Source organism: Myotis yumanensis, unplaced genomic scaffold (genome assembly GCF_028538775.1).
Source record: "Myotis yumanensis isolate MYYU_CA2020_CCGP unplaced genomic scaffold, mMyoYum1.0.hap1 SCAF_12, whole genome shotgun sequence".
Classification (NCBI taxonomy): Eukaryota; Metazoa; Chordata; class Mammalia; order Chiroptera; family Vespertilionidae; genus Myotis; species Myotis yumanensis.
The window spans coordinates 1,018,863-1,033,833 of NW_027223763.1; the positions used below are offsets into that span (position 1 = coordinate 1,018,863).

Sequence of the window (14,971 nt, forward strand, 5' to 3'; positions counted from 1 at the left end):
CCCCAGGGGCAGCCCTCCCCCCGCTGAGAACTGACGGGAGTCCCTGTCCTCCTGGTCGGAGCAAGCAGCATCCAGGGCTGCCGAGGTGCATGCGATCGGTACCACCTGGTGTGTCCCGGATGCCAGGCGTGTCCTTGTTATGTGGCCACCCGAGGGAGGACCAGCTTTAGGAGGGGGCCGGGTGGCAGTGCGGTCACAGCCGCAGCATCGGGGCCCTGTCAGCCAGGATCTGCCTGCAGGTGGTCCTGGGGCTCCTCCCTGGCCAGGGTCTCCAGGGCCCTGAGCGGGTGTGGTTTCTGAGCGATGTGGGTGTTCGGGCGAGCATTTGTGCGCTCTCAGTTTTGAGGGGTAGACGAGACGGGCATTGGGAGCTGGGGACGTAGGTAGTTGTGCTCTTACTGTGCCACGGAGCAGACTCGGCTGAGGACACTCTCGGTCACCTTTAAGCTGGACTGTTAAGCCAGCGCGGTCACTGCTCCGAGCCCCACTGAGCATTCTCTCCCATCGTCTGTGGTTGTGCATCTGTGACGACGTGGCACCAGGAGCGTCGCGTGGAGGTGGGGGTGGGCGTCAGCTCCGGGCGGGCTCGTCCTCCAGCCCTGCCAGGGGCTCGGGGGCCTGGGTGCTGGTACACGGACTTGCACTGCTGGTTGTGGGTCAGTTGATGTGCGCTATCTTCTAATACTGCATGGATTTCATCTTTTGTTTATGAATATTTGACATACAGAATTTATTTGGTGATAAAATGTAAAGTTAATGCACTCAAAATGGCTGAATTTTATGGAACCCGTTCCCTCGAAATGGCTGTCCACATGTGTCAACAGCATTATTGACTGATTCCCCCTGGCTGGTTTAAAAAGCGCCGTTGTCATATACAGCGTGGCATACGAATTTGAGTCTATATCCGGATTCTTTATTTTGATCCAGATTCTCATCTTTAAGAGAGCCTGGACACTGAATCACTAGATGTGGTTATAAAGGGGAAACTACAGGAATGTCAAGCTAACAAAAGAATCGGGAAACAAAGTGGGATGAAAGAAGACACTATGGCCAGTGGGAAACAAAACAAGACGCAGGGACGGCCCCGTTAGCAGGACAGTGAGCAAAAGTAGACTGAACAGGGCCATCCCCGTGAGACGCAAACGCGCCAGCCGTCCTGACGGCGCTCCGCACGCCCTAACGGTGCCGGTCGGACAGCCCCGGGCTGTGTCAGACGGTGGCCATGGTGAGGGTGGGGCCTGGCTCAGAGGAGACTGAGCGGTACGGGGCTGTTTGCAGGACTTAGTGGCGAGCAGATGAAAGGCGGAAGGCCAGAGAGCTCCTGTGTTTCAGGGGCTCCTTGTGGAGCCAGCTTGGGTTTGGGGTTTGGTGATGACTTCGTGACCCCAGGAAGGATAAGGATTCAGTTTGCCAGTGACCACAGAATGCCACGCCTGAGTGTCCACCCAGGCCACCTCCTGAGCCCTGTCTTGGCGCAGATGGAACCCGGCTGGGGCGTGTATCAGTGTGGCTCATCTCTGCAGTGTTATGTTTGTGGGATTTGTTTGTATTGTTAGTTCATTTTCATTGTTACATCACGGTGGTTTTTTTTTTTTTTTTTTTTTTTTTTTTTTTTTTTTAATAATTTTTATTGCTTAAAGTATTACAAAGAGTATTACATATGTCTCCTTCTTTCCCCCCCTTGACATTCCCCCGGCCCCTACCCCCCGCCCCCCCCCCGCCCCGTGTCTTGTGTCCATTGGTTAATTTTATATGCATGCATATAAGTCCTTCAGTTGGTCTCTTAATCCCCCCCCCCAACCCTCCCCAGGCTTCCCACTGTAGTTTAACCTTCTGTTCAATGTTGCTCTGCTTCTGTATCTACCCCTGTTCATCAGTCCATACTGGTCCCCTTTATTTGTCCCAACCTCACTGGAGTAGTCTCAACCTCACCAGGGCTGTCTGAGCCTCACCAGGGCCGTTTCAACCTCACCGGGGCCGTGCCTACCTCACGGGGGCCGTTTCAACCTCACCGGGGTCGTCCCAACCTCACGGGGGCCATTTCAACCTCACACGGTGGTTTTTTAAAAATATTTTTATTTGCCCTAACCGGTTTGGCTCAGTGGATAGAGCGTCAGCCTGTGGACTCAAGGGTCCCAGGTTTGATTCCGGTCAAGGGCATGTACCTTGGTTGCGGGCACATCCCCAGTGGGGAGTGTGCAGGAGGCAGCTGATCGATGTTTCTCTCTCATCGATGTTTCTAACTCTCTATCCCTCTCCCTTCCTCTCTGTAAAAAATCAATAAAATATATTTTAAAAAAATATATAGTTTTATTTCAGAGAGGAAGGGGGAGGGAGAGAGAGATAGAAACATGAATGATGAGAGAGAATCATTGATTGGCTGCCTCCTGTGCCCCCTACTGGGGATGGAGCCCACAACCTGAGCATGTGGCCTTGATGGAATGGAACCCCAGATGCTCAGTCCACAGGCCGATGCTCTATCCATGGAGCCAAACTGGCTAGGGCTGTCATGGTGGTTTTTAAAGTCATCCCAGTTCTCTGAGACCCTCTCTGGCCATCTTGGGGTCAAAAGTATGACTGTAAAATGCTAAAACCGTAGTTGCCTTTCACACTGTCATTTATTGGAGCTGTGCTGTGGTTTAAACATTCTCAGTTTAAATTTCTGTGACAGAAAATATTAACGGACATAACACACCACAAAGGCGCTCTGCTGTTCTAAGTAATTTTCCAGAAAATGAGGTGGTCCCGAGACCAGAACACAGCTCGTGGAGTCCCCCGAGGTGCCTGCTGGCTGCCCACGCGCCCGCCGCTGTGGGACCCGCACGGCTTCGCGGGTCCGACTTCCTCCCCGTCCCGAGTGGCCCAGCGCCTCCTGTGCGTTCCCACTGGACGCCGCTCTGTGTGCAGCCGTGTGCCCTGGGGTTGGTGATGCTCTGAAATCACTCGGTAGGCAGGGAGCCCCGCCGGGTGTCCCTCCCACGGCGCCGGCCTTCTCACCGGTGGGACCAGCGCTTGCTGTTTGGATTAGAAGCCAGTTTCAGGGCCTGGTCACGTGGCAGGCAGCTGGGGTCACAGGCGTTTTGAGCGCGGGGTGGGGCGAGGTGCAGCCCTCACTTTGTAGCCTGGGGTGGAGCCGGGTCTGCTGATTGGGGTCGGTCCTGCTGGGTCAGGGTCTCCTGTGGCCGCCCCGCCCTGAGCCTTGGCGGCCGCGTGCCGTCTTCCTCGCTCGCTGGTGTTTCCGCTCTCGGTGCAGCATCGGACCCGGTTGTTCGGCCCGTTCTCTTCTCTTCCCCGTTTGCTCGGGTTTTCGATTTTGCCTTCTTGGCAGCTGTTGTGTGTGCAGTTACCCAGCGGCCCTACGAAGTCCCCTCTCCTTCCTTCGCGGTCTCTCACGGCACTTCGGGACGAGCTGGGAACTACGTTGTTAAGCTGCTTGCTTTAACTGGTGGTTTCATTGCTCAATCTTTTTTTGTTGTGAATCCTCACCCGAGGATATTTTTTCTGTTGATTTTTAGAGAGACGAGGAGGGAGGGGGAGAGAGAGACACATCCATTGGTTGCCTTTCGGATGCTCCCTGTCTGGGGCCGGGGATCGAGCCTGCAGCTGAGGTACATGCCCTTGACCGGAATTGACCCTTCAGTCTACGGGCTGATGCTGTAACCACTGAGCAAACCTGCTAGGGCTTATTGCTCAATCTTTTTAAAATAAAATACTCCCCAACGAAACTTAAAGATAGCACATTCAATAAGCTGACCGAAGATATCTGGACCCTACCAGAAAGGTTACTGTACCACTCAGTGGTGAGCATCTTAAAGCATTTCTAACAGGAGGAGGAAGATGGGGAGGGCGGCCGCTGTCTCCCGCTGTGAACCCGCAGCTCTGGTCACCGAGGCCTCGTGGGACGAGACCAGCAGGAAAGGTTCCTGTTTGGAAGGACCAGAGAGAAGCATATGCTGAGGACGGAAGTGCCTCCCAATGGCAAGACCGCAGCTGGAGAAGGCAGGCAGCTGGAGCCGAGCCGCTCCCTGTGTTCCCGGCGCAGACGCCAGGAGCGAGGCAGTGGCTGGGCGCAGCCTCACGGATGGTCAGGCTGTGCCGACGCGGGAAACGGCGGGCGGCACAGCACATGGCCGCTCCGTTTGTCTGGTAAAGGTCGTCTCGAAGCAGACACTTCAGTGTGGATCTTCGAAGGGCAAGACTCTGAGAAACAAAGCCACAACATCTCACCTAAAAACTGAAAAGTATGATTGTAATGATGTAGTGTCACCAGTGCACTTGGCAGTACATTTAACAAGAAATGTTTGTTACCTGTAAGAAGAAAACTGAGACTTCTCTGGAAGCGGTTCAGAAAGAAGACAAGTGCGTGGAAAGACCCACTGTTGTGTGGGGGAGGACCAGGGTGTGACTGTGTGCAGACCCAAACCCTTCCCCCAGGACCCACAGGAGCGAGGGCCGAGGTGCCGAGACAAGGCCGCCACCGAAACGGGGCTTGTGAGGAGGGCGGGCGGGCGGGAGGGAGTGGATGGGGCCATAGCAGCCGTTTGTATGTAAGGACCGAGTTTATTGTAGGAATAGGGTTTAGATAGTCGTCTGGGGACCATGACGGTTCAGTAAATGTTGGAACAATCGGCTGATCTTTGGGGAAAAACAGATGTGGGCTCCTGCTTGATGGTTCCTAACAAATGTCACCTTTCCGGAATTAGATGGGGTGATGGCTGCACCCCGAACATAGTGAAAACCACCCCGTCGGACACTTTAAAACGATGAGTTTCTGGTTAAGTGAATCACTTCCCGGTGAAGCTGTGACTTACAAAAGTAAATTCCAGAAGATTTAGCGTCGACACAAATGCTGCCTGGTGGGAGGGGATGCTGGGACTTTTTTCTGATGTCCAGTGAGGAAGGCCTGGCGCAGGGCCAGACCCAGAGCCCCGAAGGGAAAGGGGGGGAAGTGTGACTGGTCCAGGTCACACCTCCGAGTTTATGCCAGGAACTCCAGAAGCGAAGCTCAGAGAACTCAACCCAGAAGACATCTGTGACGGTCAGCAGCCACCACGTTAGCATCCTGTGTGTGTAGCTTCCCACAATCGGTAAGAAAGCAAGAACCCAGTGGAAATGCGGATGCGGTAAGGCCCCGAGACCTGGCGGGGAGGTGGAGGGCGCAGTGAAGCAGCGTCTGCCTGGGGCTGGTCCCGGACGGAGGGTCCTGCTGGCTCAGGACACAGCCGCAGTGTGGAGCGCTGGGTGCGCCTCGATGGGGGCTGACGGCATCACCACGTGCTCCCACGGAGAACCAGGCCAGCGTGTGCGTGCCACGTCCCCGCCTCCAGGACCGTGAGAAGGGGCACATGGTGCTCGCATGTGCTTTAGCGACTTCTGCACCAACCGTGTGTGCGTGTGGGTAGAAAAGGATACAAGCAGCCAGAATAAGGTCTCTGTTGTTTTGATATGGAAAGAATTCCAAAACACATTTTTAATGAGAAGACGTAACATTCACAAAACTGCATTTGACGGCCCGTCATCTGACCAGACAGAAACACGTTCTTGTGTTCAGGCCACGTGTGCGCACGGGCTGAAGGCCCTGAGCCGGACTGGGCTCTTGGGTGTGTCTGTGGGGGGAAGGGGTGGTTGTCTGTGATTTGTAACCTCTGACACCTTTTCACTGTGTGTGCTCTGTTACTTCCCAACCGGATTCCACGCTCAGGACCACCAGGTGATGCGCCAGGCGCACTCATCTTCAGCGCTGACCGAAGGAGCGCCCGCCCCCGCCCCGCCCCCGCCCGAGTTTGGAAAATGTGGTTTTGATGGAATCGCTGCCACTGGAGCGTCTCATTAGTTTCTGTTTTCTTTTTGGCTTGTTGTGCGGCTGGTCAGATGGATGGCGAGTCTGAGGAGGAGGAGTCGGCCGGCACCGGGGAGGAGGAGGAGGACGGAGACGAGTCCGACCTGGTAACCAGCGGAGCATTCTGGCTTCGTGTTTGTAGCCCAGGGAACCAGGAGACAGCGCCATGCATTGTGTCCGCGCGCGGGGAGGAAGCAGGGCCTCGCGGGCCAGGCAGATGCAGGCGGCACCGCAGACAGGCCAGGGCAGGGCCGGCAGGGGGTCCCCCAGACTCTGCCGCGTGGCTGTGAGGAAGGAAGGTGTGAGATGTCAGGAAGAACCACCTGTCGGGGGCCTGGGTGTGGCAGGGGCGAGGGACGGAGCGAGGGCAAGTCTGTTGTTACCACTGGGCAGCCAAGCAGAGATGTCACGGAGGCAGGGCCCTGGGTGGGATGGGGGAGCTTGGAAATGGGGAGGGATGGAGCCTGGGCACCACGGCCAGACACGTGGGTCCTGAGACCGGGAGGGTCCTCCGAGCTTCAGGGAGGAAGCTCAGGGGACCTGGGGTCATGTGGACAGAGGAGCTCTTGGGAGGCAGCACATGGCATGTGGTGTCAGCTGGTCTGGGGCGGATGAGAGGAGGGAGGACACGGACTGGGTGACGGTGTGACGTGACGGGGAGCTCTGGGGGCAGTGATGCCACAGTTCTTTCTGAAGCTTTGCCACCCAGGAGCGCCCAGAGGGCAGGGGCACGGGGTGGCGGGCTGTGGAGAGGGCCTCACTGGGCGGAGCACCGACACGGTCCCGCACCAGGGCGGTGGGGGGAAAGGCCAGGCCCTGCACCTGGTGCGCCTTTGTGTCTCGTGAACACGTTCTCTCCAGGTTCTGCCCACAGCAGGCAGGGAGCCTGAGGTCCTTGCGCTAAACCAGCTGCAGGGCTGGTGGTCCCCCCTGTGCGTCTGTCTGTCATTCGTGGCAGGTGGATGCCCTTCTCCACTTAGGTTTTAAAACACTCAAACCAGTCGTGAAGGCTAGCAGCGCGCTGCCCCCGCCCGCACTGCGCTCCAGGCGGATTCCTGAGTTTGGAGGCGCCTCTCAGAGCAGCGCAGCGCAGTGCACCGCACCGTGTGGGCTGGGTCTCAGTGCGTAGGCGCTCCCTGAGCCAAACTCAAGACTTATCCGTTCCATTCCAATGCTCCAGCCCTTTTCGGGGCCTGTAAGATAACTGAGCCTAGAGTGATGTTGGGGGAAAGCCTGGGTCTGTAAGAATGGGATCCAGGAAAGAATGTCTGAAAGTGAAATTGATTTTCTAGTTGCAGAATCAGGACATAGCAGGTACTCTGTTCGCATGAAAACAGAACTGCAGCGCGTGGGCCGTCTGCGGTCCCCCCGCTCAGCTCCCTGTTCTGCCCCTTTGGTTCAGAGCTCTGAGTCCAGCGTCAGGAAGAAGTTCCTCAGGAGGAAAGGGAAGCCCGACAGCCCCTGGATCAAGCCGGCCAGGAAGAGGAGGCGGAGAAGCAAGAGGAAGCCGAGCAGCGCGCTGGGTGAGCCCTGCCCCCGGGAGCCCTGGGGGAGCGGGGGCCGGCGGGAGACAGGGCTCTGGAGGAGTTCGTCTGTTTAAAGAAGAGGAATGATGTTTGAAATTCCTTTGGTGCAGACACCCAGGTGACCGTAACCCTATGGCACTCCCTGGCTTCCTTGGTGCCTGTGGAGCTGAAGGGATCATTCATCACCTGCTCTGTGTGGACCTCCGGGTCCCGCGGGCAGTGCCTCGGCCCACATGGTGGCTTTCGGCCCCTTGCTCAGATTTCCCGGCTTCAGAGGTCTTTTTGTGAAGGGACACAGGAAGGACATGGTCCTCAGACCCAGAAGGTCAGCAGGCCTGGGGGCGGGGCTACTGCAGCCACTTGGTTTCAGAGGACTTGGCATTGGGGGCCGTGTACGTCACTCAGGTGCACAGCTGGCAGGTCCCCGCCCCTGCCAGCCTGCTGTCCCCAGTCACCCTGCCTCGCTCGTCCAGGCAGGTCACGCCGTGGGTCTTTGTGTGGATGGTCGGGAGGTGCCTGTCTCTCAGGCAGCTGCTGTGTGCGTAGCTGTTGGGGAGGCAGCCATGTTGCCAGGCGGGGCTGGGTGGCCGGAGGGAGACCAGGCCAGGGCTGTCCACGGTGTGCAGGTCCTTTGCCTGCTGGGGAGTTGGGCTCTTCCCAGTGGGGCTGTTTCCGAGGGAAGAGCTGTGCCCACTTGTGTCGTGTCTCTGGGAGCAGGTGCTCCCAGTGTCTTGGGTCCACGTTTAGCCTGGAGGGGCTGAGTCATGTGGTGTCTGACTCGGTGGGAAACGTTTCCAAAGCGATGTCCTCTCCCCCAGCGCGCAGGCCCCTGCTGGTGTCCCGGCCGCCCGCTCTGCTCCAGCGCCGCGGCCTCACCGTTTCCTCATCTGCGCTGGGCGCACGTTTACTTTCTGCGTCTTCTTTGGGAAAGTGTTTATTCTTTCGTTCGCGTGAGATCGATGTGTGCCTTCCCAGGGAGTGGCGGTCTTTTGTGAAGTGTGTTCTGTGAATGTGTGCACCTCGTAAAAGTTTAAAGTGCGTTGAAGTCTAACTTACGACTACGTTCTTTCCAAATTCTGCTGTTGGTGACCTCAGAGGTCTTGTGCTAACTGTCAGGCACAAAGATTTTGTCCCATCTTTTCTTGAAGTTTCCGTCTGAGCCCTATTGTGGGTCTCTGATGCGGCTGAGCTGGTGCCTGTGCTGGGAGGTGGGTCCAGTGCACGTGCAGTGTGCGGGCGGCGCCATGGCTGCGTGGACTTTCTCTTCTCACCTTCCCACCTGTGCTGACAGTGTTGGGCATTTCTGGACGGTCTTGTCTCTTCCTTCCGTCCGGCCATCCATCCATCCGTCTGTCTGCACCACAAGCTGCAGCACTCATCGTTTTCCTGATTACTCAGCTGTCCTTCATTCCCCTGACGTAGAGGTAGCTTTGTCGAGTGGATATCGGGGAGGCAGATGTGGACGCTGTGTGTGACTGTCACAGTGTGAGCCTGGACACAGGTGTCAGGGCCTCCTTGAACCTCATGCTCCTTCCCAGACGGTTCCTCTCTCATCACGGCTTACCCCTCAGGCCAGCTGCCCGGTGTGGCTCTTCCTGCCGGCTGACACGCAGGTGCAGGTCCGAGAGGGAACGTACCTTTGGGGTAGAGGCGTCATCTTTGCCTTCTTGGTGTGACGTGCACAGCGCGCACCTGAGCACTCACCCGGGAGTAGGAATGAGTTCGCTCTGTGAGGCTTGAAATGGCACAAACCCTCCTGGACTCGGGTGGACGGCGACTTCTCGCGGGCGCTGGCTCCCTGCCTGTCCCGGACCCAGGGCAGAAGGTGGCGGCACTCGGAGGCGTGATGCCTCCCCTCAGCGGGCGATGCCCTGTTTCCTGGCCACTGAAAGAAGAGCTGCGACGCTGACGGAGCTCGGTGCGTGGGGCGTCTGCCCTCGCTGGGCTCGGGGTTCTGTGAGCAGCTTTCCTTCCCCAGCTCCGCGGCGAGGGCCCCACAGTGGCGGCTCCAGGGCCTCCTCGTGCACAGACGCCTTCCCTGGGCCTGTCCCGAGTGCGACCCTCTCCTGAACCCGGCTCTGGCGGCAGATGCCCCGAGTCCTGGTCCCAGGAGTCGGCACGTGCTCAGTGTCTGGTCTGACCTGAGGGTCGTGGAGCACACGCACCCTGTGCTCACCGTCCTCCGGGCTGTTGGGCCAGCTGGGCTCGGGCTGGGGTCCGTCAGAGACAGAGGTTTTGACACATCCGAGCCTTGGTTTTTCTTGACACAGACCCTCCCACGCGTCGTGTGTGTACATGGGGGCTCACACAATGTGCAGGAAGGTGGGGAGTGCGGTGGCCTGGGCCACAGTGGCGGGGATGGCTGAGTGGAGCAGGTTGATTGGCACCACGTCTGGGGGCGTGGCGTTCACAGTGGTGCCTTTTTTGAACACAGGTCCTGAAGCGTACACGTCGTCTTCGGGGAGCGCAGAGCCGGCGGCCCCGGGGGACAGTGCGGGGTACATGGAAGTGTCTCTGGACTCCCTGGATCTCCATGTCAAGGGAACGCTGCCCTCGCCAGCAGGTGAGCGTCAGGCTGTGACTCGGCCGGCCCCGTCTTGCCTTCCTATCCCTGGTTGGCGTTCCTGGCCTGTGGCCCCCACGGAACGTTGCCAGCACAGCACCATGTGGCTCGCATTTCCCTGCCCTGAGGTGGCGGAGGCCGTGAATTGGTCCCTCTGTGGACTGCGCTTCACTGTGGGGGTTGTGTGTCAGCAGATGGAGCGAGAGCCGGCACACGTCCACTGGTGGGGACGCTCTCGCGTGTCTGCCTCCAGGGCTGGCTAACGGTCCCGACGCGGGGGAGACGGACGGCCTCCAGGAAGTGCCCCTCTGCAGCTGCCGGATGGAGACCCCGAAAAGCCGAGAGATCACCACTCTGGCCAACAATCAGTGCATGGCCCTGGAGAGCGTGGACCACGAGGTGAGCGTTGACTTTCATTAGCTGAGCAGGGGCGTGGCAGTGCCCTGAGTGGGTCGGAGCATGGCAGGTGCCCACGCTTATGGCGCAGAGCCTGGCAGGCAGCAGAGGTGACATCCTGGAAACCCAGACCCGGGTGGAGAGCTCTTAGGGGGGCGATGCCAGTGGTGCCATGCCTGCCTGGGTGAGGCTCATGCTCCAGCAGAGGATCGACCTGCTGCAGGTGCCGACGTGGATGGGCTGGCGGCCGTCGAGCCTGCAGCGTCCCGTCACTCAGCCTGTCCACAGACCCACCCGCCCTCTCCCGGGACTTTCCTCCGTGACAGAGGCACTCACACGCCTGGCCCCGCCTCACCCTAACCCGCCTCTGCCATCTGCAGCCTGACTCGTCGCCCTCGGCCCTCATCCTGGCTGTGAGCTGGCATTCCAGTGCAGACCCACATACCACTAAATATTTCAGGATGCGTCTCCCTAAAAAAAGGACATTTCTCATGTAACAGAAATAGTGACTTCCTGTTACATAATGCCCAGTTCAGAGTCAGATGTGTCTGTGAAAAACCGTCCTCTTACAGTTTTTCCCCAAAGTCCTCCTGTGGCATTTGCTGTGTGTGTCCTGTGTTTCTGCCTCTTTTCACCCAAACACTCTCACTGCCACACTTCTCCTGTCCATGCTGCTGGGCGACCTGGACCCACCTGGATGCTGGGGCTGAGGCTTCCCATCTGTCACATCGGGGCCTCATCCCGTGGCCCAAGCGCTCGAGGTTCAGGCACCACGCTTCAACTCTGTCCATTTCCTGCTGCCCAGAATGCTCTGGAGCGGGTCTGTGTGGCGGCCAGTGGCCCTGCCTTTAGTCCTCAGCCTTCCCGTGTCCTCCGGCACTGCCATTCCTCCCGCAGTCCCAGCTGGGACTCTGGCACAGAGGACACCCCCCACGGCACACAGCATCACAGCTGCCGCTTGGTCTCTTCATTTTCCAAGCAAAGAGCTGGTGCCCAGCGACCTCTGCAGCCCGCCCGTTCCGGCTCCTTTGTGGACTGTGCCGACTGGCTGTTTCTCTGATGTCTGTGTTAGTTCGTGGAGTTTTAAAGGGGGGTGGCTGGCCATGAGGGTTCTGTTATTCGGGTGGTTTTACAGGAAGGCTTGTCTCCTCCTCCAGTCTCATACCATCTCGAGTGTTTCGTTCGTTTCCCAGTCCTTCGGGCAATGTGTTCCATCCTCTTCTGAGGTTGACCAGTTCTCCCTTTCAAACATCATTGTGGACTAAATATATATAGATATGTATTTCTTAATTTTTTATGTTTTTATTGGTTTTAGAGAGAGATGAAGGGAGAGAGATAGAAACTGATGAGAGAGAAACATCCATCAGCTGCCTCCTGCACGCCCCCTCCTGGGGATCGAGCACCCAACCCAGCATGTGCCCTGATGGGAATCGAACCAGTGACCTCCTGGTTCATAGGCTGACGCTCAATCACTTGGCCACACCAGCCGGGCTACATGAATAGATTAGGGTTTCATTTTTGTGTTTCATTCTTATTGGTGCTCAAACAGTCCCATCTTTGGCTCACATGCCCTCTCCACGTGGGACCTTTCCTGGGGTCATGACTGTTCTCACGATGCTGAGAGGTTCTGTGCCTTTCACTGCTTCTCTCAAAGGGCCCAGCACATTTCCTAGGTGTGAAGGTCTGTGTGACTCTGGAATCAGTCGTTTCCATGGTGTTGCAGAACCATTAAGAGTGCAAGACACCCGTGGACTTCGCAGGAGCCACTCTGAAACTGGAAGATGGTGGAGATTTTCCAGTGCAACCAGTCCTTTTTTTTTCTTTTTTTAAAATTAATCCTCACCTAGGATATTTTTCCATTGATTTTCAAAGAGAGTGGAAGAGGGAAGGAAAGACAAATATCGATGTGAGAGAAATACATCAATTGGTTTCCTCCTGCACACACCCTGACCAGGGGCCGGGGAGGAGCCTACAACCGAGGTATATGCCCTTGACCGGAATCAAGCCTGGGACCCTTTGGTCCACAGACCGACACTCTCTCCACTGAGCCAAACGGGCTAGGATACAACCAATCTTCTAAAAAATGACTATGTTCCTTTTTTCTTTTTTAATTAATTTTTTTTAACCACCAGTTTATTCAACACAGCAATCCCTCCAGCTTTATTGAGGTGGTTGACCGTGTCCATGACTAAATCTGCCTCTCAACTGGAAGTCAGGGTTTAATTCCTGGTCGTGGCACAGGCCCCGGGTTGTGGGCTCGATCCCAGTGTGGGGTGTGCAGGAGGCAGCTGATCAGTGATTCTCTCATCATTGATGTTTCTGTCTCTCCTCTGAAATCAATAAAATTATATTAAAATTTTTTTTTGCTGTTTTGGAAATAAGTTTTTTATGTTAGCATATGATAGATATATTGCTATTTTAAAATAAATTATTACTTAAAAAATTTTAATATCCAAGAACCAAGATCATGGTGTAGGTAAACACCTGTACTTACCACCTCTCACAACTACATCAAAATTACAGCTAAAATACAGAACAATTATTCAGAACCACCTGAAAGCTGGCTGAATGCAAGTCCTACAACTAGAGAAATAAAGAAGAAAGCACATGGAGGCTGGTAGGAGGGATGAGGCGTGGAAAGGGCTGGTCTGAAACCCACCTGTGTTGGTGGTTGTTTTTTTTTAATTGGGAGGGAGATAGTCTCTGAGCAGTTTTTCCATATGAATGGCCTGTCCTGGCTCAGGCTTCAGACTTTGCTAAAATCTCTCAAACAAGTTGCTTCTGGGTCAGCATGCCCCAAACCCATCAATTAAAGGCTCAAGCCCCAGCACTAGCACCAGCCTGCCTTGCTTCACAGCTGGGCCTCATTTGGGCACCTCCAGGCCAAATACAAATAGGAGGAATCTGCAGATCTCTCTGTAGCTCCTGCCAAGTGGCCCCAGGCAGTGGCTGACTTTGCACCACCTGGGATGCCCTAGAGCCAGTGCACCAGCATGACAGCTTCAGACTATACCAGATTACAACTCTACACACCCATAAGCCACCCACAAGGGGCAGACTCAGCACCAAAGCCCCACTGCTCCATTTGAAGCCAGTCCTGCTCCATAGGGGTGTCTCCTGCACAGCAGCTCTCCCATTGTAGTCGCAGCTGGTCCTCACAGCCAATTGGCCTGGAGGTCAACTCCTCCCAATGACTCCAACAGCAATCAAGGCTCAGCTAAGAGACTGTGCACACAGCCCACACAGGCTGAGCCACTGGGCCTACAGGACACATACTACACAAGACCACTCTGCCACCTCCCGGACACACAGCATCTCTACGTGATACTTAGCAACAAACACGGGAGCAGCCAAAATGCAGACAAACATGTCACAAATGAAAGAAATGGAAGCAAGCAAACAACGGGGTACAGAGTTCAAAACCATGGTTACAAGGTTACTCATGGATCTCAGTGAGGCCTTCAAGGATCTCAGTGAGAATGTCCAAGATGTGAAAAAGGACCAGTCAGAAATGAAGCACACACTGACTGAAATAAGTAATAATTTACAGGGATTCAGCAGTAGAGTAGAGGATTCTGAGAATCAAATCGATGATTGGGACTATGAGGAAGCAAAAAATACCCAATCAGAAGAACAAAAGAAAAAAGATTAAAAAATATGAAGATAGTGTAAGGAGCCTCTGGGACAACTTCAAGCGTACCAACATCCAAATTATGGGGGTGCCAGAAGGAGGAGAGAGAGCAAGATACTGAAAACCTATTTGAAGAAATAATGACAAAACTTCCCCTACCTGATGAAAAATAAACTTACAAGTCCAGGAAGTGCAGAGTCCCAAACAAGAGGAACCCAAAAAGGCTCACACCAAGACACATAATTAAAATGCCAAGGGCTAAAGACAGAGTGTTAAAAGCAGCAAGAGAAAAGCAGTTAGTTACCTACAAAGGAGGGCCCATACGACTGTCAGCTGATTTCTCAACAGAAACCAGGCCAGAAGGGAGTGGCAAGTAGTCAAAGTGAAGAATAAGGACCTACAACAAGATTACTCCACCCAGCAAAGCTCATTTAGAATTGAGGGTCAGATAAAGAGCTTCACAGACAAGAAAAAGCTAAAGGAGTTCCTCACCGCCAAACCATTATTCATGAAATGCTGAAGGGCATTCTTCAAGAAGAAGAGGAAGAAGAAGAGATACAAAATATGAACAATAACATGGCAATAGGTATCAATAATTGAATGTAAAAATCAAACAAGAAACCTAATGAACAAAATAAACTGGTGAATAAAATAGAATCAGAGGCATGGAAGCATGGAACAGACAGACTCACAAATCTCGGAAGGGGGGCGGGAGCTGATTAATTAAAGATCTTACCCGTGGACACAGGATGGTGAAGCCTAGGGCAGGGCGGGAACTGGGTGGAGGGGCCGATGGGGGAAAAACGGGTTCACCTGCAATATCTCAATAATAAAAGAGGTTTAAAAAGAAGAAACATTCGAATTTCCAGTGTGGCAAATACCAGTGGCTATGCCCCGTTGGACAAAGCTCTTTGGCACCCTCAGTAACTTTAACCCTTTGAGTGCCAACCAACATCCTAGGAACTGTGCTCAAATGGCCAAGGCGTTTTTGCTGATTTTACAGCAGTTTAGGAAAA

At 55.0% G+C, this 14,971-nt stretch overlaps 1 protein-coding gene across 6 annotated transcripts in view; it reads left to right on the plus strand.

The window, feature by feature from the left end:
* The window catches only part of EHMT1 (euchromatic histone lysine methyltransferase 1), a 77,322-nt gene that overhangs the window by 38,626 nt on the left and 23,725 nt on the right, over positions 1–14,971 (plus strand). For 3 of the 6 annotated variants that reach the window (XM_070430280.1, XM_070430282.1, XM_070430281.1), the window contains exons 7-10: positions 5,872–5,946; positions 7,242–7,362; positions 9,800–9,928; positions 10,182–10,327. In XM_070430280.1, the coding sequence (XP_070286381.1) occupies positions 5,872–5,946; positions 7,242–7,362; positions 9,800–9,928; positions 10,182–10,327 (471 nt within the window). Of the gene's footprint in view, positions 1–5,871; positions 5,947–7,241; positions 7,363–9,799; positions 9,929–10,181; positions 10,328–10,547; positions 11,181–11,978; positions 14,699–14,971 lie in introns of those variants that run through there. The other 3 variants (XM_070430285.1, XM_070430284.1, XM_070430283.1) reach the window with 3 other exon arrangements.